The 22,782-nt window shown below is 44.5% G+C and overlaps 2 protein-coding genes across 6 annotated transcripts in view; one reads left to right on the top strand and one right to left on the bottom strand.

Annotated features, from left to right (window-relative positions):
* LOC138127187 (uncharacterized) overlaps positions 1-22,626 on the top strand; it is a 33,990-nt gene extending 11,364 nt beyond the window's left edge. For all 3 annotated transcript variants that reach the window (XM_069043070.1, XM_069043072.1, XM_069043069.1), the window contains exons 2-11: positions 10,546-10,740; positions 14,478-14,614; positions 16,690-16,969; positions 17,382-17,911; positions 17,960-18,348; positions 18,737-18,982; positions 19,249-19,422; positions 19,483-19,909; positions 20,640-21,043; positions 21,094-22,626. In XM_069043070.1, coding sequence (XP_068899171.1) covers positions 10,560-10,740; positions 14,478-14,614; positions 16,690-16,969; positions 17,382-17,911; positions 17,960-18,348; positions 18,737-18,982; positions 19,249-19,422; positions 19,483-19,909; positions 20,640-21,043; positions 21,094-21,439 — 3,114 coding nt within the window. In that variant the 5' untranslated portion in view covers positions 10,546-10,559 and the 3' untranslated portion in view covers positions 21,440-22,626. The remainder of the gene's footprint in view (positions 1-10,545; positions 10,741-14,477; positions 14,615-16,689; positions 16,970-17,381; positions 17,912-17,959; positions 18,349-18,736; positions 18,983-19,248; positions 19,423-19,482; positions 19,910-20,639; positions 21,044-21,093) is intronic.
* Orc5 (origin recognition complex subunit 5) overlaps positions 1-22,782 on the bottom strand; it is a 57,482-nt gene that overhangs the window by 10,143 nt on the left and 24,557 nt on the right. Inside the window, exon 1 of one of the 3 annotated variants that reach the window (XM_069043091.1) lies at positions 6,834-6,852. The exons of the other annotated variants lie outside the window; for them this stretch is intronic. The gene's annotated coding sequence lies outside the window, so the exon portion shown is untranslated. Of the gene's footprint in view, positions 1-6,833; positions 6,853-22,782 lie in introns of those variants that run through there. 3 annotated transcript variants of the gene reach the window in all.

Here is a 22,782-nt window from a genome sequence, read left to right as displayed (position 1 = left end):
CTTATTTCGTCAGAAATCGTTCACTTCCTCCAGAAGATCTCTCCGAGGAGATTAGACGGAGATAAAACAAACTCCCATAAAAATTCTTACGTCAAGCCGAGATTTTTCATCGGCAAAGAGACGACAAAAGCTGCCGTCGAGTAAATATTTTTCCTTTTTACTCTTTGATCCGTAAGCCGAAAAGCGATAAAACAGCCGTCTTTCTACTTTGTGATCTTAACACGACCCGCAATTTATCATCCATAAATTGCGGTGTTTAATTTGACACTTTCGAATTTCGAAAAAAAAACAACACACAGCTCGTTTCCGGTTTCGTTGTTTCGAAGGTATCGGGGAGCAGACATCGATACCGGCGCCTCCGCCATTATTGCACATTAAATTTGAAAATATCGCCAGCGCCGCAACAATGTTAATAAATATACGATCGTTCGGGGCGCCGCTCCCACATTTCAACGCTGCACACCCTTGTTTACGAGACGGTTTAGTCGGCGAGAAAAATTTATCGGTCCGGGGATGGAGAAGAAGTACAACGGAATAACTCACCGGTCTGAAATCCCGAGATAAGAGGAAGAAAAAGAGGAAGAAAGGTTCATCCTACACAACAATTTACTTTGGCTGCAATTGCAGCCGGTCCGTCTCGACCCTAAGAGAGATAAGTGAGTCGTTGGCAAAATGCGCCCTCTAAATTCGACCAGAGGGGGTGAAAAATCGCCGCCGATCGAGCCGCACGACGGCCTCTTGTTCGTCGAGCTAACGAACTAGTTAAGTCATTAAACGCACCGTGTACCCCTTTTCAGATTGCTCAACTTGGTACAGTAAATTATCCAAGAACTCGGGACAATAAAGTTTTTAATTCGACGTATTCTTGAGACCCCTTAATTAATTTCATTTTATCTCCGGCATAAATTCCGTGCAGTGCGGGGCCGTGCTTCATTTATTCACAAAGGAGAGGCGGCGTCGCAATAAAATTAATATAAAACAACTAAAATCCGAAATCGGGTTTGCATCGGAGGGACGAGATCGAGGGGATAAAGACGGGACCTTCCATTCATCAATGTCTATTAGTGAGGCTGGCCTCCTCCATAAATCTTTGATTTTTCAACCGCACATTTCATCCCACTCTTCACTTTAATGTCCCGGAAACGTCGCCGCTTTTGTCCTGGGAATAGGAAATTATCGAGAAAAACAGGTAGACCGGCCCGGGAAGTCACGGGGTCGGGGGGCCGCCCGCCCCCGACGACCCATTTTTCCGCGTCGACTAAATCAAGAAATTATTCCGGGGAATCTCGAGACATCCCGTCTCGTGCTGTTTACATCTGCCGTGTCGAAAACATCACCGTAACATGTGCCATAAAAACGCGCCAGGATCGATACCCCTTTCCGGAAGAATCGCCGATTTTTTTGTCGGGAAACATCCCCCGCCCCCCGATATTTATTAACTTGGAAGAGTTTATGTTTGGACCGGCGGCGCCGTTATTAAATGAACGTTTGATTGACGTTTATACAATTCTGAACTAGCAGACGGGCACATTAATAATTCGCCGCCACCATTCAGCGCCGAAAACTAATTTGAATTAATCGCGAAACGTTTCGATCGTCGGGATGATAATGGAATTTATTTGAAACCGGCGAGAACAAATCCGCTTCGTACACAGTGTGACGGATATTGGAACGTTTCAAGGGCGGCGGCCGCCCCTCGAAATCGCCGTCCCCTCCAAATTAAACTTTGCACTTTCGTCGCGACGAAAACCGTTCATTACGGCTGGACGTGTGCGGCGGGGTTAGTTACTTATTGTTTGATGAAATTACTGTTAGCCGCCCCCGATCGAAACCGGCGACATGTAACGAGGGCTTGATTGACACTCGCTTAATTAAGCGCAAGGAAAACTCGACGGTTGCGGCCGGCCGGGGGCGGCACGCAAGACGTCCTGTTTCGGGACGAGGGGGAACGTTCACTTTTCGGGAAGGGGCCGCAATAAGTTGATTAACGTATGCGATTAGGTTGTAAAAGTCGCCGTTACCCTCCCATTCTAATTAATTAGTTGTGTTTATCGGCGTTTAAAGAGGCGTTAGGGGAGGGCGGCACGAATTGCCGATGGGGCTTTTAGCTCGTTTGAAAAAGTGCCAGGGGGACGTGGAGTCGCTGGAAATGGGACGACTGACGGATTTGTATAAAAAGTTTCAATGAAATCTCGAGAAAGATACGCAAACCAATTTAATACGCGACGCATGAGAGATACAGCTCGAGCTCATATTTTATACAAGAATGACGCGCTACAACTCGCAATAATAAAAAGTCGGAAAGTCTCGACGAGAAGAAACTGTTCATTTGGTTGGCAGGATGCTCATTTGGCCGTACGGTCGAGTGCAATACTAATGAGAGTTTACACAAGCAATTGAAAGCTTAAACATTTCTCCAATAGGTTCTCGCAGTGAACGAAAGTTGTTTTATGTGCTACAACAACCGCACAGTAGTGAATCTTTGGATTCTTGACTTGTTCAAGTATCGGGCGTTCAGATGAAATCCTGGGCTGGGAAGGCGTTGGAAACCGTCTACTGTTTTGTTTTTTAAAGTGTAAATTGACAATTGTAATTAGAGTATGTTGACAGCTAACCTAAAATGTACAAACAACAAATCTTTCTGTTTTTTCTTCTTTCTTTGCAATGTTTTACATTAGAAATAGACAACTAACGATTCCTGTTCTCGAAGCAAATATCTAAGGGCACCCTTTGCTAAAAACAAACATGTCAATAAAACATAAATAAATGTCATCCGTGTCAAACGGCGGGAAATTCAAACTGTACACTGTTCCAATTGGTTTACTTTTTTCAACACCTACTCAGCCCAGGTTTTCATTTGAACGCATAATACAATAGTGTACTCCTCAAGATTACAGTTGAACGCAGTTTCGAAGTAATTATTTGAGTAAAATCGTTTGACCGAGGTATTTCTTGGAATTTGAACAAGGAGGGGAGTTACACGTGGTGAAATCAGGTGAATAAGGTGGATGTGGCAGAAAAGCAATTTTTACAATGGAAACAACTTTGAGAGATGATCAATCAACATTATCTCCTTTGCATTCGAGAATACGCTTCGGTTAAGACATGTTGAGACATGTTCCTTCGTGCACATCTCGGAAACTTGGACGGCCACCTTTTAATTCTTAAGGCCATCTGTTACAGTTTTAAATAAAGCCACACTCACTCTGATCCGACATGCTTTTCATCTTGTTACAAATTTCCGTTGGGCTAAACGTTTTTAATAAAAAAAACTTTATTAGCGCACGTGTTCAATTTTATCCGTTTCAGAAAATATATTCGTGATTTTATTTAAAAAGCTACTTGATGGATCCACTTCGTATTTCACAGCTGTTCATGTGGCACATGTGGAGTTGCAGGGCGATAAAATTTTAAACGCTCAATGTTGTCCACACGCCAGGTGCCCAATTCTTGAATCGATGGAATTAATTCTCATTGGAAAAATAGGCAAATTTTCTCATGAGAAATACAAAAGTGTATTCTGGACTTATGTCAGACGGATTGTTCCACTAGTAATCCGGAGAATTATTTCACCTAGTGTTTATCATGGGAAAATAATTTTCTCGCGAGAAATTCGACTGTCAAATGTGACACTTTTGTTAATACATAATTGTTTGTAAAAGAAAAAAATGGAAGAATTCATTGCAATCCAAATAATGGTTGCCCAAGCACAAAGACTTTATCCAAAATTAGACCCGTTTGATCCAAATTGTCAACATATTGCATTTTTAAATTCTCATGTGAAATCATTTTCCAAACAGTTCAAGAATACAGATATGAGACATTTTAAATTCCACTGGGAATTCATTTATGGGAAAATATTCTCAAACGAATATTTTCCAGTGATTTCAAGAATTGGGCCCCAGATCGGAAACTTTTCAAGTGAATTAAGTTTTTCAAGATTTTAAAACTTTTTATTTAACCAAAACAGTAGAGAAATAAAAAGAAAATGAAACAAAAATTAGGACTTTTTTTCTTGAAATGTCACCTTTTAGCTTTGACAGAAGTTTTACAAATTCTGGAGGTTCTAATTAATGGTTATTTAATGTGTATTGGACATCTCTACAAAGTGGCTCTACTGGTACTGGTCAGTTTTCCATATTCATTGATCAAGTTCCTCCCATTTTTTTTTTACAATTGACAGGTCGGAAGACCATAATGGCCACTCCACGATCCTCATCTTTTCGTTTATTTTCACACAATTTAGATATAATAAGGTAAAATTCCATTTTGGGTTGTCATCTACCTTCAGGATTGCACGTTTCTTTAGATTTTAGAATATTACTTCCTTTGTCTTAATTTTGTTCTCAAAAAACAAACCTGCTTACATAAAAGTTGCAATACAATTTATTTTTTATTTTTCAATATTCAAATGTTTGGACTATGCCGGGTATTTCACGAGCAATAATGAGCCAGACGGAATTGGAAATGCAACCCACAATACATTTGCAAAGTTAACGTGGATCTTTGTTTTTTGATTTAAAAAACATAAAACATTCATTATAATTCAAGATCATGTATGTTTTCTTATGGTTGGAATACATTTTAATCGTCGTATTTTAACTTTTTCGTAAATGTCAATTGTGACAAATTAAATTATTGGAAGCGAAGCGATCATGGATTCATAATTTCATTTTAAAACAATGCGATAAAATTGCCACGTTAACTTTGGAAATGTATTGTGGGTTGCATTTTCAATTCCGTCTAATTTTTTCTACGACGGCCAAAAAAAAAACAGTACTGTATTTCGCTATTTTCAGAACGTAAAACATCTGTTTGTGGTAATAGTGAAAAAACAAAGTAAAAAGCGTTAAAATATTGCCGTAGCGTGTCCCTATTTCATACTTATTATGCAAATACCTGCACCGAAATAGCCGAATCATAAGAGATCATCGAAAACACTTGACGTTGTCTCAGGATCTTGGCTTCAGAAACGTCAAATTTTAGATTTGCTTTTCCAATTACAGTACAAAAATATTGTATGGAATTCACGGAGGCATTATCAGCTACAAAGCCTGATTTGCATGAGAATTCCAACAATACATAAAAGATATTTATTCCAGCCCACACGGTATTATCTAAAGAAGCTTGCACAAATCTTGTTACCTGTTTACATTAATGTGGGTGGAATAAAAAACAAAATCTTACAGGCATTATTCCTCTGTGTTATTTTTTCTCTAAGCCACAGTTGATAAAGCGAATGGTGTATTCAATTCGATCTCTTTCCACCACCATTCGTATATTTTACTCTTGATTTAATTTTCCAAAATAACAAAATTACACTTGACTCTCAATAAATAATGTCAATTATGCAGCGCACGATATCCGAGGTAATTTTTTTTTGTATTTTGATTGATGTTCATGATTTATTCAACTCTTGATATTTTTCTATTTGGTCACTACCGTCATATTTCCATCTACACAAATTGTCGATTATTCTTTAGTTTATTTATGCCGCTCGTTTTTGTGCCCTCCACCAGCACGTATCCATCACTTTCCAATTAATGCCCTCTAGCATTACCATTACGGCCATCATCTCTTTTTTGCTGGTACAATTATTTCCTAATTTAGTCGACGTCGATCTTCCATTTGTTGCCTTCCGAAATACACTCGAACGAATATCGAATCGATCACACATTATCTTTTGATCCCTTTCTGTCTGACATAATGCAAGACTAATTTCGCCTCTTTTCTGTACGTCTAGTTACGTCGACTTATCTCTGTAGTTGTCCCGAAAACGTTCATGTTCATTAGGTTCACATTATGCCGTTATTACGAGCAATTCTTCTTTTTTCCGGGATCCGGCAATGTTCACCATCATTAGTCTCTCTGAAGCGCTTCCTCTGTGTAATTTAACCAACATAATCCTTATCTGTTATACAATTAATATCTAGCTGCGCTCGTTTTCTGCTCGGGTTAACTAACGGCACAGTCCATCGACGAGACGTTCGATAATAATAGAACCGATCGATAGTTGCGTCGAAAATATCACACCTCCATCGAGTCGATTAACTTTTAAATCACTCCCGGGGGGAGGATTTACGAGACGAGTCGTTAAACTTGGCGAGGTGTTTTTTAATAACGCTAATGTCCTGCCGAGGAGGGGAGAAATGATTTTCGAAAATCTCGGATCGGAACGTGCCCGATTGTTGCTCGGGAGCGGTAATGAACCAGCGGGTCGAGGAGAAAGGAAAAAGGCGCCGCCGCCGCCGCGTGAGAAAGTTTCGAATTTAATCGCGTCGATACCACCGCCTTCAGCTTTGAGTCTTCCAACTTTGTCGCTTGCTTATTTATTGGTGGGTTTTTTACAATGGTGCCCCCGCACGCACCCTCGTTATTAAAATCAATCACGAAAGTTTTATCGGAACTCGCGACACACAATCTCGTTATCCCTCAACGGCGGCGTCGGGAGTTACCGACGGCGCAATCAGCGGGCGGCGGCATTTCAAGGTGGCGGATCTGCAATTCAAATCGTCCCCCGGTGGTCGGTTATTATTCGGACGAGCACTCGGAATGAAATGCGATCTGCAATTACGCGGCGGATTGTTTGACAAGGGTTTAGCCGCGGCGGCCGTTAGTTAACGGCGGCGGATCCGTGATGCTTTCCATTACCGCCCTCCCGGATCCGGCCCCGGAACGGCGCTAAGTGAACGGTCAAACCGGGAGGTTTCCGGAAACAGATGCGACTCGACGGCGAATTTTATTCCGGTTACCTAACCCGATACATCACCGGAGCCGCGGCAAGCCGCAATTCGGACCTCCCCGGATCCGGACCCGGACTGATAAATACCCACCTGAAAGGCGGCGTCCAAGACTGGATGCTGGCATCTTCGGCGGCGGTAGGGTCCTAGTGTGGGGGCGGGCGTCGTTGTTATTAAAATTCTCGTTGTGTCTGACACAAACGAGCGTTGTAGGGAACGCTCTCGCGGTTAAGCAACACAAATTATCCAATTCCGCACGACAACAATTCTTGGGCTCCGGGGAAGGATTAATTCAGCCTGAACCTTATGTGCCATTTTCGAGCGTTCACTTGAAGTACCTATTAGTTCTCCCTAAAATTCCGGGCTCCGGAGAGAATTTCGGCTAATTTATAGCCCACGGAGATTTTCCTTCAGTTCTCTTGTCATTCATCTCTCTCAATCACCGCTTCGGATTCTGGACATGCCGCCGTCCCCACCCCCGCTGACTTGTTCGCCCGTCATCGAATATTTCGATGTTCAAGGACTCAATCGATACCGAAAGTAGTGTCGCGCATTACTCTCGATTAAGGACACCGAAAATCAGTTCGGAAAAACAAATCGAACAGAATGGGCGACCGAAAACCACCACCGGAAGATATCCTGCGTTTGCAAAAACCGCTCAAAGTAGAGGAAAAGCGAGTAAAAAGGACCAGAGAATAAATATATTTCAGACGTCATATTGTTTTAAGCTGTAAACACGTATAAATGTATTAAGGGTGTATAAAAACACTCCATTAGACGAGCTTTCGTGGCTCATTTTTTATTTAACCCAATTTTGTGACTTGTTACCCCATTAGGGTTAAATGTGACAGTCTTCATTTTTCATTTATTCTGTTAGGTACGCTAAATTCTTCACTAAGCTGCCAGACCCTTTAGATATTTTTAATTTTTAATTTTAGAATTGTAACAGACACATGATATTCATTTAGTAAGACTAAAAGCTTTTTTGATGTAAACGCTCTCTGATTTTACTTTTTTTTTGACTTATTACAATTATTAAGCGAAATATTTTATCAGTTTACTCTCAAGAATCAAATTAAGAAAACTGTTCGGATTCAACACTTCTCGTTTTGCTTTTGTATAAGTAATAACGAAAACGTGTATCTCATTGCTCCCCTCTCCCCTACACAAAAAAGCGCCATTTCGTTGTTGTTCCGAATGTTTAATTTAAATAATTTATACTGCAACTGGCGCGTGTTATTATTATCGTAAAAAAAGACCGGTCCCGGAGAATTTCCACTGATAAAATTTTAAATTGATGATACGATCCGGAGAAAGAGGAAGCGCAAATAAAAACGTGCATTCGTTATACATTTTTTTTTCTTCTTTTTCGTTGGCGCATTCACCACCACCCTCAAGGAGGTTCTAAATGATGTGCGGCGAGTGTGGCGGCGGTGCTATTTAAAATTTTAAAGTTTAGGGTCGGCGTTGGAGCAGCAGAATGCTCTGAAGGATCCGTTTTATATCCCGGCACCCTTGCCCCTCCGAACCATTAAGTAGGGCCCTCGCCTCGTGCCGATAGTTTAAATATTTCAGAGGCAGCTTTTGTCCCGTGGAAGGAATGAAAGTTTGAAAAGCTGACGCAGAGTGACACGATTTAACTAACCAACTAGTTAGATGGGGCTCGGGTTGATGGTCCGTAAACCGGAGTAATCTGGCTAAAAATTTAATTTTCAATTTTAAGAACGGCTCCCGTTTAAAAATGTGACACCGGAGCGGAATTACCTGCAAGCCGTGCGGGTGGAGATTAAAATGACATTAGTGGATTTTTTTTTTGGTGCAACGAGGTAAACCGGATGTGATTCCGGACTACCAACGGTTCAGCAGGGGAGGGAATTTCGACTAGACGGAAAAAAAATATACAAATTTTTTGGAATTAGTTATTTACAAAATGAGTGCGAGAAGATATTTTTCGGGGATGAGCGCATTATTTGAGGCACGAGCGACGAAGGAGCGAGTGCTTCATTTGCGCGAATGTGTCTTCTCGCATCGAAATTCGTACAATATTTTTTGAAACGAACATTATGTCTGTATCGAGTTAATAGCGATTTATTTTTACTCTTTCATCATCCAAATTGGAGAAATGGCGTTTTGTATTATCCAGTAAAATTTATTTTATTATTATCAAGTCAAATTATCGACGTTCGTGCACTAGTGCTTCAAAATCATCCAAAAACCATTCGGACCAGTGCGCGAAATCGACGTTCGCGCACTAGTGCTTCAAAATGACCTGCGACCGCATAGCAGCGCGCGAACATCGATTTCGCGCACTACTACGCGGTCGCGAAATGTAATTTTGAAGGTAGTGAGTTCAAAAATACATATTTCAAAATACTAATTATTCAGGGTGAAGTACCGCATCTGTCTCGTGAAATTTGTAAATCGAATTACGCTCGCGGCACCGATTTTCCGCGACTCCAATAAGAAAAATCTACTCCGGTATGCAGATGTGAGACGTCCCCGGTATTTGTAATCGCGAAACTTCCGGAAGGCTTCTTCATCGGACGCGTTATTGAATTTCATTAACATACCGTTAACAATAGCAAAGTTATTGGGGATTCTTTAAATTCTTTCGCTTTTTCCGTAACAAGAGAGAAAAAGTAGGAATCCCGACATGGACTTTCCGACTCCATAACCGCCGCCCTAATCACATTACGTCGCCGGAAAACGTAAACTTTTTGTGACAATTCCCCGAATAACAGCTTAATTTCCTAAACACGTGACGGATACAAACACGACGATAAATTTCTGCAAAAAAAAACAGTCACCAAATTGGAGTCTTCCTCCGATAAAAAGTAAAATCGGCGTGGAGATTGTTATTTATCGGGGAAAATTCCGGATCGCCGGTAACTAACGTCGGTAGTTCGGAATTGGTTTAAAGATTCCACATGAGGAATCGTTCTTATCACCGGGAAACCGTCGATCGTTTTGTCTTCGCCCTTCGATATTTCGTGATTCACGCGCGATCAATCGCGTACAGAAATAGAATCGTTAACATTGACTGTATCTGATGAACGTCGCGTGCTCGCACGCATCCTGCGCCTCGCATGAGGTCCTCCAGGACGACCAAAAAATCACGTTTAAACGTCGGCTAATTTTATGCGGTCGCAAAGTCGGCAAAAGTTCAGGTAACGTCGACGAGACTCTTTATGAATCCTGAGAACGTAATGCTCTTATCTTGAAGGATCCTGACGATGTTGTGGGGTTTACGGATCGAGGAAAGGCAAAAAAGGCGGGAAAAACTGTGACGGTAAACAGGTAGGAGCGTTTGGGGTGCATGCTAATGGTGATCAGTGAGATTTAGCAGCAACGGATGTGGTCAGTGTTTGGATGGGTGGCTCGGGAAAACCGTCCCGTTAGAACTTCAATACTTTGTACTTAATACTGTAACGATTAATGAACCCGGCCTTGACGCCGTGTCTCCCCTTGTTTGGAGAAAAAAAAAATAGATTTGTTCGATGCTATGGAGAAGGCTTCGGTTCGGTCGGTGCAGTTTCCGGGTAGTGACGTCGCAGACCGAACCTGGTCATCGCACCTCCGCCACAAACCGAAATTTGCATAAGCCCCCCTCATCAATCACGTTCCGGAGAGCGTGTGGTAGTCGGTTGATATGCAAAACACCTCGTCTTAAGTCCACAATGGGGAGAGTTCCGAGTGCAGGAGGCGGTAATCTGGTACATTGTGATATCGCGCCGGGGGTTGAATGGGAAGCGTTGCGTGTGTAGCGGCTCTAATGTTTCTGGATTAATCCTGTCCATTGTTCCAGGGCTGCGCTGGCAAATGACGAGCTACGCGACCTCGCTGCTACTCCTGCTGGCTCTGGCCGAGGCCGGCGCGCCCGCCACCAAATGCAAGACATCGGAATTCGCCTGCAACAACGGCCGATGCGTCCCCCTCAACAAGTACTGCAACATCGTGAACGATTGCGGGGACGCGTCCGACGAACCGAGATACTGCACACGTGAGTCCGCCAAAGAATCCATCCCTCCGGTCTGGATGGTGAAAAAGTGCACTCACCATCCGGTGACGGCTGCGCCAGGCCGGAACCGTATCGGAATTTAAATGGCGGTCCTGCGGGGCGTAATGAAAAAAGTTGCCCGACAGCCGCTTTATGCCTCGTTTATATTCAGCAGGAATTTAAGTGCATGCCACCGCGAATAAAACGTTCAGAATCAATTCGAAAAATCCGACCGGGTGGCGGAAAAAGTCAAAGGGTGGACGGCGGATGTGCCGGACAAAAAAATTATCCGGTCCGGAGGGAAAAGAGGATTTTTTTTGAAACGGTCACGATTACACAAAAGTGGAGATTAATCATGTATCTGAAACTGAACTGGCGGACAGAAACAATGAAACAATTTTTTTAAACAAAAATTTGTTTTGAGCTATTTCAAATGTGAGAGCCGTGTTTTGTCGATTTAATTGTGGCGAATCGTATGCAACAAATTGCATAACTCTATCTCTAAGACAAGTTGAGCAAATTGTATTTTTATATTTTGCAAAAATGGTGGATGCGCCGGGATTTTAAAAATAAATAATTATCATGGAAAATGCAATAAACAGAAATAGCATATTTTGATGAAACTTTGTGCAATAATTGGACCTTAACTAAGATAAAACGGTGAAAGTTTCAGTAACACTGGTGTTCAAATAAGGCACGACAACACCGTAACACAGTGCCCACATTTCGTCCCACACGATGAGCGATTGCCCTATAGGACCCCTTTCCGGTCAAAGTTGGCGTTGAAGAGTCGGTTGTGAACGCACCACTCGTGTAAAAACACAAACAACGCAAAAATCGAGGTAAGATTTAAACAGCTGATGCGTTCACAATCGACTCTTCAACGCCAACTTTGACCGGAAATATAAATGAACACCTGATACAATCTTGGACAGTCAAATTGACGGCAACTGTAGGGGTTTAATTACCAGTTAAAAAAAAATCTTTACACCATATTTACGTAACAATGTGGTGCCTGTGCAGACGTTAAATCTTGATACAACGTAAATTATTTTCTCGAGAATTTTAAATACACTGTAAAAAAGTTTACATTATGTAAATTTTACTTGTAATTCAATGTGTTGACATAAACAGTATTGCGTGTTTAAGGGCCTTAAATATACAGGGTGTCTCAGCTAAGATTTTCGAGCCTAATATCTCGGTTATTTGCCAACGGATTTTTATGAAATTTAAAATATAGATATTTTAGACCGTGAAGGTTCAATTAGTAATAATAAAATTACCTCAAGTTAAAAAATGTAATTTTAACACACGTTTCTTTTATCGAAAATTATGCGCGATTATTATTAGATTGTTAAGCATTAATAGGGAGTCTACACAAACAATTAAGTAAATCACTTGTCTGATTCGCCGAAAAGATTAGATTTTGTCGTTAAAAATTTAATGTAAAATTTGAAGGTATTTGAGCAGTTACCTTTTGAAACAATTGATGATTAATTGCCAAGCAACATTTTGTACACCTTGTAAAGTCTGTCAAAATTGGGCGCGCTTTATTAGAAACGTCAAATTGTGAAAATTTATTGAAAATACTCTAAAAATAGACTACAGCGGCAGAAATTTCAATATTGTTGAAAAAGGAAAAAAAAAATTGCCTATGGAGAGTGTCGTAAGAACTTCAATGACACAGTTCGTTTAGTCGTGGAACACTGTCCAAATGTAAGCTTTAAAAAATGTAAGGTTAAGAGAGTCTTCAATTTATTTGAAGACACAGGAAGCGTACGTGAACTAAATTACCTTGCTAAAATATCCCGATCGTGTTTTAGTCCTTTATGGAAGAATTAAAGCATCCAGTATAATAAATTACGTCCAAATGTTGTCTTTAACTTTGTAAGTGTTTGTAAGGTTAGCAAGATAAACGTCAAATATGTCACCTGCGCTTCTGCGAAAAGGGATGACCAAATTCTGCAAAATTGAGCGTTTGTTTCATACGGGTCTACGTTTTTGCATTTGCAGCCAGGTTTAACACAGTTTTTTGCTTTTTTCTTACAAACCAGACGTCTTTCAAGGACGAGTTTTTCCCTACAGCATTTTTTATTGACGATAAATTTTTTATGTAAATTTTAATTGATTCAACATTTTAAAAAGGCATGTAAAAATTACGTCTTTAAGACTTGGGTGATTGCATTAATGGGATTTTATTCTTCACCGTCCAACATATCTGCATTTTAAATTTCACAAAAATCCGTTGGAAAATAACTGAGTTATTAGGCTCGAAGGTCTTAGCTGAGACACCCTGTATTTGATGTAATTTTACAACAGGCCACATCAAACCTCTATTCTAAATTTTAAAGTGAATACTAAATTTAATAGGACAGAAGCACACAAAGTGTAGTAAAATTACAAAGTTTACGTAAATTTTGTTTATTTCTGTCACGATGATATAAAATAATCCCAAGCATTGTGATGGGATAATTTAACCACAACAAATATGTTTCAAGTAATTCCACTAGAAACAGTTGAAACAAACATTTAAGTCAGTTTTGTTTGTACGAGGGTTTAACGAGCGTTCAAAAATCTGTGGTCAAACAGACTGTGACTCTCTTTACAAACGCATGTCGTCCTTTTAATTGGTACGCTTTCACAATCCTTTCAGATATGCTGCATCTCGCTTCCACCGTACATCCATTTGTCGCAATAAATGACAAATCAAAGCTTTCCGTTCACTTTCTCTTATTTCCTTAACCCTTTTAGCGGTTTCTGGTGTACGGATTCAAGTCGTCCACTTCCACTCTTTCGTCCCACCCTTCCTGTTTCACGAAATATTTGACAAGTGGTGAAGCTACGCCATACCTTAACGGAAACACACCAGTCCACTCGACCGCAGACATTTCTGAACGCACGTTATTTTGTAACCGTAGAAATGTTAAAATTCCATTTTCAATCGGAATTGAGTTTCTCATCAATATTGTCATATCCTGTGGCTTTCCACCTTACCTACAACTATTATTTCATCGAGTCCAAAAGCAGAAGAAATAAAGCTATATCGTTATCGGGTTGTATTTTTTTTTAAACGTTCAGTTTCCGAACGACTGCGGCGCCTCAATAGAGACGATTTATCTGGAATTTAACAAAGAACTGGTACAAAGTTTGGCGAGTTATTCGATATTTTCTGTGAGCCAAAAACTATGCGATTCAGTCGTTCTGAAAGTGTGAACACGAGTATTCTTACAGAACAAAGTTTTAATTTTATTATTTTTAATGTGGAACACTTCCTCGCAACTGAAGTTCTTTTGGAACTCGGTTTGAACTCCCCAGAAATTTAAGTCTCATTAAATTGAACTATACATAATTCTGCACCCAGATACTGTCGTCCCTTTTCAGTTTCAGTTGTGCAAACGAGATTAGACAAATTACAATAAATTACGCACACAAAAAAATAAAAAAATAATAAAGCGAATGGCAGTGTTTGTCGGCGAAAGCAATTTCGGAATTGTGCGTGATGGGGCGTTACGTGTCCTGCGGAGGATAATCCCTATCGCGTCCTGGCCGGACTCCGCCTTTTCATTAACAAAAATCTCGCGGGGCAAACGCAAGTACTGCATGAATGGATGAAGTAGGTGAGGCGAATTTATTATCCTGGTCAGGAGCAGAGATACTCGCCGCATGATTTACGGGTTCGAAGAGGCGGCAAAAAAAAAACAAAACCCAGCGATCGATCGATGAAGCACCGTCGTTTTCAGGTTGTAATCGCACCTACTTCGGCGAGGCCGGCAGGACGTACGACTTGGAACTGCATCGTCCCAAAGAGGACAAGATTCCCTTCATCTGTCACCTGACCTTCACCGCTGGAGGAGGCGAATTCGGTGATCTCGTACAGGTAATTAAAAACCGAAGCGGCACACCCGACTCGTAATTTTTCTAACGTCGCGGAAGTCGAGTGTTTCGAGAGTGTATTTATTAAAAGCTCGGGAGCTTAATACGGCAGAATTTAATTAAACAATGCGCAGGTGTTGGAGAGCTCCGATTAGATTAAGTAAAGCTTTTTAATCGAATCATTTCAGTGTGGTTCTCGTAAATTTGATGGCTTTTAATTCGCTTTTGTTTCACATAACCGACTGATATTCACTTCGCTGTACGCTGCACGGCTCGTTAATAATTCAAGGCTGCGTAATTACACACGCTCACGGTGTATACGCTATGTTGTTTAGTTTGGAAGCTTATTGCATCGGGGATGGAGAGAGGGTGCGGTGCATATTAATTCACGGTTCGGAATTCTGCTCGCTTCGGGGCAAAAATACAAGACGACCGCGTCGCACACGTGTGCACGCGATCCGTACGTGTTTTGGGGTCGTCGGACGTGCATCAACCCCCTAATCGCATCTGCATTTGATGAAGTGGCGCAATGCACCAACCCCACTCGGTGGTGGAGTTTTTCGCGCGTTTTGTGGTCCTTTTTAATGCAAAATCCCGTGCATCTTCTTGGGGAGGTTCGTTTTGCAAGTCGAGGTCACCGGACTAGTTGTATGTCTGGTTGCCTACCCACGCGATAACTTTTAGTTAGTTTCCAGTCGAATTTCGCGTCGTTTTGTTCATCGTCTGCAGCTTATTCCGACGTTTAAGGGTAAAGAGTTATCCTTGAGACGCAGGCCCTCATCGGAAGTCAGTTTTCGAGAGCTCGCAAGTACGGAAATGGCTTTTGTTTATGGCCAAATGCGAACCCATCAAGTCGGATGTTCAATTCGAGTCGGCAAATTGGAGCAAATAGTTCGAGCTAATCTCGTTCTTCAAATTCCCGTCGTTATCTCATTGATATCGCCCGGAATTGTCATTCATTAATATGCATGAAACCCGGCAAACTTTCGCTATTATATGGCGTTATGGCCGCCCCTCCGCCGCCGCCGCTTAGGTGAAGTTTGAATAATGAGTCGTTATTACGACACCCGCTTAAAAATTAGCCGTTTCAGACGTGAGCCATTAATTAGATTAAAAGTTCGTCGGGGACTCCCGCTAGGTGAGCGAATTCCCTTCGCGCGCCTCTCGTTTTGGGACAGGACACGTCGGAATTCCGGACGACGGGTCCGTGGGATTTTTTTTTTTAAGGACGACCGAAATTTACGCCGAAAGGACATCGCTAGACGGCGATTTAAATGCACGACGGCGTGTTTTCGACTGCCGCAGCCGAGATTAAAATTCTCCGGAAGCGCCGCATTACATACATCCTGCACCGGTCCACCGCAGGCACGCGAATCCTGTTTGTGTCAACTTGCATCCTAGGAGTCGTCCTGGAGAGAAATGGGAATAACAGTCGTACCGTGACGGTTCTGGTCTAGAATCACGTGCATTTTCTTGTGGAGGTTCGTTTTGCAAATCAAACTGCAAGGGGCGATTGTATATCTGGTTGTCTACCCATCTAGTAACATTTTTGTTGGTGACATTCTTCCAGTTCTCAAAACCGTACATATGTTATTCGTGGCGTTTTAGCCGAAACGAACCCCATAAGAAAATACAGGAGTTTTTGGGGTGGAACTGTACTGGAGTGTTCAAAAAGTTGAAAGTAAACAATTTAGGTGAAGATGTGATCGTGTTAGTGTTAAGGGTGTTAGAAAAGTTCCGTCGTGTCCGGCCGTCCCCGCGTAATGATGCCTCGGAGTTGCACCTCGTTCGATTTATTGTTTCCGATAAAACGAATCGAACGTTGGCGATATTGGCGGCGCATCACCTCGAGCCGTCACCGGTTGGGTGTTAGAAAGCTCCATCGAACGCGTCCGCCGCGCCGTCAAAAGGAAAACTACTCTCGCGAGTCCCGAAGTCGCGAAAAAGAGGAATAATAAAAATGCGGCGCCGGTATCTCTTCGCAAATAGGAAGGAGTTCTCCTTTGTGCCGGGGCGGCGGCGTTTGATGAAATATTAAGATCGGGACGACGAACACGAAAAATTCTCTTCCTGTTCCAGCTGACGTTCGACAGTTTCACGTTGGGTAGGTTCGTGTCTTTCACTTCCGACGGTTGTCCAGACGGTGCCTTACAAATAACGGAAGCCGGCAGGCCCCAAGTAGGAGGATCGTGGTGCGGGACGTCGTGGGGCCCCGCCATCTACTACAGCGAAACCAAAAGTGTTACAATCTACGTTAATCTGTATCGCCTTTCCAAGGATCAAAACGGATACAACTTCGACTACCGCATGGAGTACAAGTTCCTCCGAAGGAAACTGGCAACTGTACGCTACGGAGGAGGTGAGTGAAATTTTCTCGCGATGTGTTGATGAGCGTCGATGAAGTTTCCGCGGTCGGATTATTATTTTTACGCGAGTAAAATGGAAGTTCGACCCGCGGAGGTGAAGTGATTGATGGTTGAGCAACAGTTGTCGAAAGAACCCTTCCGGGTGTTAAAATTCGGCATTTTCCCAACCATTGAAGTCTTTAACGACGTCGAGAGGGGTCGGATGATCTCCGATTGTCGGTGGGTTTTTTCCTCCCGCCCCCCAATAATGAAGACGTCGCCGCAACACAATAACTTCGCCGGGGATGGCCCCGTTTTGCGGCAATAAAGCGCCGGTCACAATAAGCCCACCGCCTGCGAAACAATACACTTTTTGCGGCGTCTCGACGGTGATTTATGCGTATAATTCTGTCGTGTTCGTTATAGGTCGGCCATTCCTGAACACAACGGCACCCACTGCGGAGCCCGAGCCCGAATACTACTTGGGAGATTTAATAACGGGTACATATTGTTCCCGAATTTTCAGCGACTGTGATAGGAAGCACTGCCGTCTCCAGTCCCCCAACTTCCCGGGGGTTTACCCGCGCAATTTAACCTGTTATTACGCAGTGCGACAGCACGAAATTCCGCCGGGTAAACACGCCCTGATCGTCGTGCGACAACTCAAAGGCCAACTGGTCTCCATCAGGAGCCAGGCGGCCCTCTACGGCACCGCCAGCACCCGCGAGCTCAAAGTCTGGAACGACTGCGACGACGTCCAGGACTACGTGACCGTCTACGACGGCTACACGACGCGGGATCCGGTCATCCTCAAGTTCTGCGGCGGCGGCGAGGCCGTCCCCGAGGCGGTCTCCAGCGGGCACGAGCTCCTCGTCGAGTTCTCGACGTCGCCGTACGGCACGTTCCTCTATCCGAGCCCCTCCCAGGCCCTGCACGGCTTCCAGCTGGAAGTGGAAGTATGTCGCGCGCACCGCCAAAATCTACTGACTAAAAGGAGCTTGCAGGTCAAGTTCGTCGATCAGCAGTCGCCGAGTTACGTCAAGGCGAAGCGCCAATGCGAGTTCTCCCTGAGGGGGACCAACAAGGGGGTCCTCGAGAGTCCGTTGCATTCCCTGCCGGCCAACACGACCTGTCTCTACCACCTCCAGGGCATCGACACGTCCGTCTCGCCCTCTCCCATCCCCTTCCGACCTCTGTCGTCGAGGTATCCCGACTGGAGGCACGCCGGCATGATCTTGCCGCCTCCCAGGTACCGCGTCTGGCTCTCCATCGTCAAATTCCACGCCGCCGGCTCCAGGGACCCGCAAAAACCCGACCTGGAGATGTGTCGGAGCTACCTGAACGTCTGGGACGGACAGCTGTGGTCGCCCTCCAACTGCAACGACCTGTATTGGTGAGTGCTCAACGAAGAACGCGCTCCCAGAGTTGATCTCGCGTAAAATTGTGACATTTTCTGAGTATTCTGCGTTGACAGCGCCATTCAGCGAAACTTCAAATTTTAGAGTGTTTTACCCTAGGTGATATTTTGGTAGTGATAGAGCCAGAGTTTGACGAAATGACCGCTGAAATGTCCAGATCTATCACCTATTGAAAAACTTTGGGACAGTCTTCATGGAGGAGTGCGGAAACAGAATGTTCAGAATTTGTTCACGTTTAAGGTTTTGTGTTTTTATGTTGTTGTCGGTTGAACGGTGAGCTTTGGGACGTTTTCCAAAGCTTTCGTAAAAAGTTTAGGGTTTCGACGGCAGCGCGTGTCTCCCCCTAAATCAGATCTGTTCCAGCGGTGGCAGAGATAAATCGCGAGGCATTCCCCGAACGAGTTTATCCGGAGCGTCCGTGGGCGGCAAGAAGAAGAACGTGACCCTGTTGGCGCGCTACTGCAGGGAGCACGTGCCCCGGAGCTGCGACCATTCCCTGCTGGGCAACGCCACCCGCTTCCCCAGGCCGTGCGCGCTGGCCGAGAGCTTCCTCACCTCCGGAGACAGCCTGACTTTGGAGCTACGGCTGGCGGACTCGACGGCGCTCAGGTTATTACTTTGGATAAATTGAAGCCAACTCAAACAAGGATCCCGCGTCCCGGCGCTCTTTAAACAGACGGAGGCGTTCGGACGACGCTTTCCGCTTCGCTCTCGAGTGGGGTGGCTAATTTTCCAAATCGTTTTAGTAGCGTCCGAAAAAAAACACACACGAAAGATTTCCTCCAGTCGTCCAAATTGAAACTCTGCGACCCTTCATCTCTCTTTCAGCTTAGTAGGTGTGCGGCCGAGCACTGATTGGTGTTGTGATCTTCCAGACCCGTGCAGTTCCGGGCCCTGTACGAGTTCGTCGACCTGCACCTGGACGGCGAGCCCTACGGTCCCGGTCCCTGTTCGAGGAGGTTCGTCGCCGCCGCCCAGGACGCCTCCCAGAAATTCAGGTCGCCAAGAGACATATTCCTGTACGGGAGGGGCGGGGCGAAGAACATAAGGTAAGACGCGATCCTCTCCCGCCATAAATCACCCGGAACCGGACCGACGGATGTTTGCAGTTGCGTGTACCGCTTCGAGGCGCAGAAAGACGAACGGATCAAGATAGCGATAACGCAGCTGACGATGAAGAATCGCGACTGCAGGACGAGGTTGAGCAAGGACACCGACAGGCTGGAATGCGCGGGGAACACGACGGCGACGGTGCGTATATTCGAGATTCCGTGGGCCGACGTACCGGGAGTTCCCAAGGACTGCCTCTGCTCGGTCGACAAGGACAAACTGATGCCGTTCACTTACGTTTCCACGTCGAACGTGGTCGAATTGAGATTCGACGTGACCGGCATGAACGCCTCCGACGATTTCACCACTCTGTCCTTCGAGGGCACGTGGAAGCTGATACAGACTCCGGTCTGTCCCAGCAGCTTGCGCATGCAAGGACCCAGCGGGGAAGTGGCTTTCACCTATCCCAACAAGTCGCCCAGGGAGGTGAGCATCGAAATAAATTATCTTTGGGAAATCGTTTATCAAACGGTCTGGGGTGCGACAAGGGTCGATCCTGGACACAAATCCATTCGGTACTAGCTTTTGTCGGCGGATCTGCTCGCGTGCATTAACCCTTTCGAGGCGACCGTGGTACGTATACCACACATTAAGAACTTAAAACAATGAAAAATTAAGAAATTACAACAAATCCAAGAATTGGATTCGACTTGTGACGTTTAGGATTACAAGGTAAAAAATTGACGAAACAGAAGTAAGAGAGGCGAGCTCACTACACCACACATTTTTTCTAAAAAATGCATTGCGTAAGTAGCGTAAAAAAATCGAAGGTTAAATTAGTAAATTAGAGATAATTAATAAGCATTAGTAATTGGAGTACTTGGGCGTTATCGCGGTGAGTAAAGTGTCGCGGTGGGGCGGCTGCGGCTGATGATAACAATAAAAATAATAATAACGAGAGCCCTCTCGGCGGCGGCGAACCGTTCCCCGGTCCCGATGTCGCCTCGTCCGCCCCGAACAGATAGAAATCGTCGAAAAACTTCTCAATTAACCCTCGAATTCCATTAGAATCGAGTGAAAGTTTTTTTATCAGCGGCGAACCTCACCGGGACGGAAACGGATGGGGGAGCGTTCGTCGTTTTTGCATTCGGATTTAATCTGTTCCATTTTGGGCGAACGATTCGTTCGTCGCGAACATCATTTCCTGAATTTCCAGACCAACTGCGAGAACAGCCCTCGCGTGATAATTCCATCGGCGAACAAGTACCTCTACGTGAAGATCGGCGGCGTGATAATGAAACACTCGAGTCGTCTGGGCGACGGCGGCTCCAGGAGCGTTTCCCCGGCGAGATGCGGCACCGCCAACAGGATCAAGGTGCACACGGCGCTCTACTCGGCCCTCATATGCCCCTACAGCACCGCCTCCCGCAACAACCTCGCCGAGGTGTTCTCCGAGGGGTGGCGCACGGGGAACGTCGACGGACACTCGGTGGGGAACATGGCGCTCGACAAGATAGAGATCGACCGGTTGGGGAAGGACCTGCCCAGATCGATAGTGGTGGAGTTCATCGGCAAGGAGGAAGGAGCGTACTCGGTGATGTGGCTCGAGCTGGCCAGAAGGTAGTTTCTCGTTTGTTCCCCGATCGTTTCCTCTTGGAATCTCCCCTCAGGCGAGACGTCCCCCCCAACGGGATGGGGCTGTTCCTGCTGAAGCCCGACGAGTGTCAGTACCGATGTCCCGAACTGGACGCCTGCATCAACTCCACGGTGTGGTGCGACGGCATCGAGGACTGTCCCTCGGGCATCGACGAAGCGTTGACCCACTGCTCGATGATCCTGCAGCTGCCCCCGCTCTACCTGTTCCTGGGGGCGTGCGGCATCCTCGTGTCGAGCTTCGCGACTTGCACGGCCGTCTGGAGGACCTGCAGGCGGAGGCCCCGCTCGATACTCCAGACCCGATTGAAGAGCCTCTCGTCGGACACCGCCATCATCGACGAGAAGGGCGTGATCTGCTGACACAGCGACAATTCTGTGCGTTACGTCGAGGTCGACAGGGTGACGACAGTGTGACGGTCACAAGTCGGAACCGACGTAACGCGCAGAATTGCCACCGAACAGACTTTTATACATTTCGTAATCTAGAAACGGACCAAGTAAATAAAAAAGCGAATTTCTTAGCGTTGTGATTTTGATAGGCGTACCTGTTAGAGGATGAGAATCTTAGGGCTTTCGAATTTCGAGCGGTCTCGTGGCGCACGAACCATAGTTTTTTTATCATGAGCATTCGTTAAAGACACACACTATTTCGAAGTTATTTTGATGGTGGAACGGGCGAAATGTACATAGTTTGGGTAGGCTGGGGGGCTTCCCCGCCGCCACCTTGGCACTGTACTCGGCGTACAATGACTGATCACACGTTTTGTACATAACTAGACGAATCAAAAGAGTAGCATTCCACAGTCCGTAGGTAAGAGGCGGGCCGCGGTTACACCGCACGAATCCTTCGATTTTTCATCCCTCGCGCCAGTGCCAAGCTTCTACTTTCGCGGAACAACCGCCGAACGCATCAATATTAAAAGCGGCGCGCGGAATTCCGAGATCGCAACCCTTCACGCGGCGGAACCCGGAAGGAGGTCGCCGGCAACTCCGGTGTAACCGTGGTAACGCCCGAGATATTTTCAGCCGAAAATAATTACGAAAATGCATATCAAATATGCTGACGATGCTTAAAGTTACACTGCCATAGCTGTGGCGCCGCGTCATTTTGTTGGTTTGGTCGATTCGGCGATCGCACAAGCTAACAAAATTCATATCAAAATTTTTACACCAAAGATATGTCTGTCAGTTCGTTTATCATTCGAGCCGTCGTTATTACTACAAGTTCAGTTCGTCTTGTACAATTCGTTAGGAAATTTATCCCGTAGACTTGTTGACCTGTAGACAAAAATTCTAGCTGACACGTTTTTCACTGTACATAACTCCCATTATAAGAGAACATTTTGAATACGTATATGGAGCTATTTTAAGTGGTAGCACAAGTTGGTCAGGTGAACTGACAATAACGTAGCAGAATTTAAGTAACAATAAACCTATGACTAGACAATTTTGTTACAGAGTAAGAAGAGAAAGTTATATTGCGAGCGTGTTGTGACTGTTACATAAATCTACGATATAGAAAAATAAACTATTTTAAAAAAGCACAACAGCTAATTCTTTCCTCCAACTCCGACTTCCTTCCAAATTCAAATTTCTCTCGACAACAACAATATTTAAATTAGGCAACGCTATTTTTTAGATAAATTCTCGTCTCAATCGCCAATACACCAAACTTCACTTTTTTTTAAATCACTTACTTTCAT

Source organism: Tenebrio molitor, chromosome 3, assembly GCF_963966145.1.
Source record: "Tenebrio molitor chromosome 3, icTenMoli1.1, whole genome shotgun sequence".
Classification (NCBI taxonomy): Eukaryota; Metazoa; Arthropoda; class Insecta; order Coleoptera; family Tenebrionidae; genus Tenebrio; species Tenebrio molitor.
This window is presented reverse-complemented; position numbering and strand designations above follow the sequence as displayed.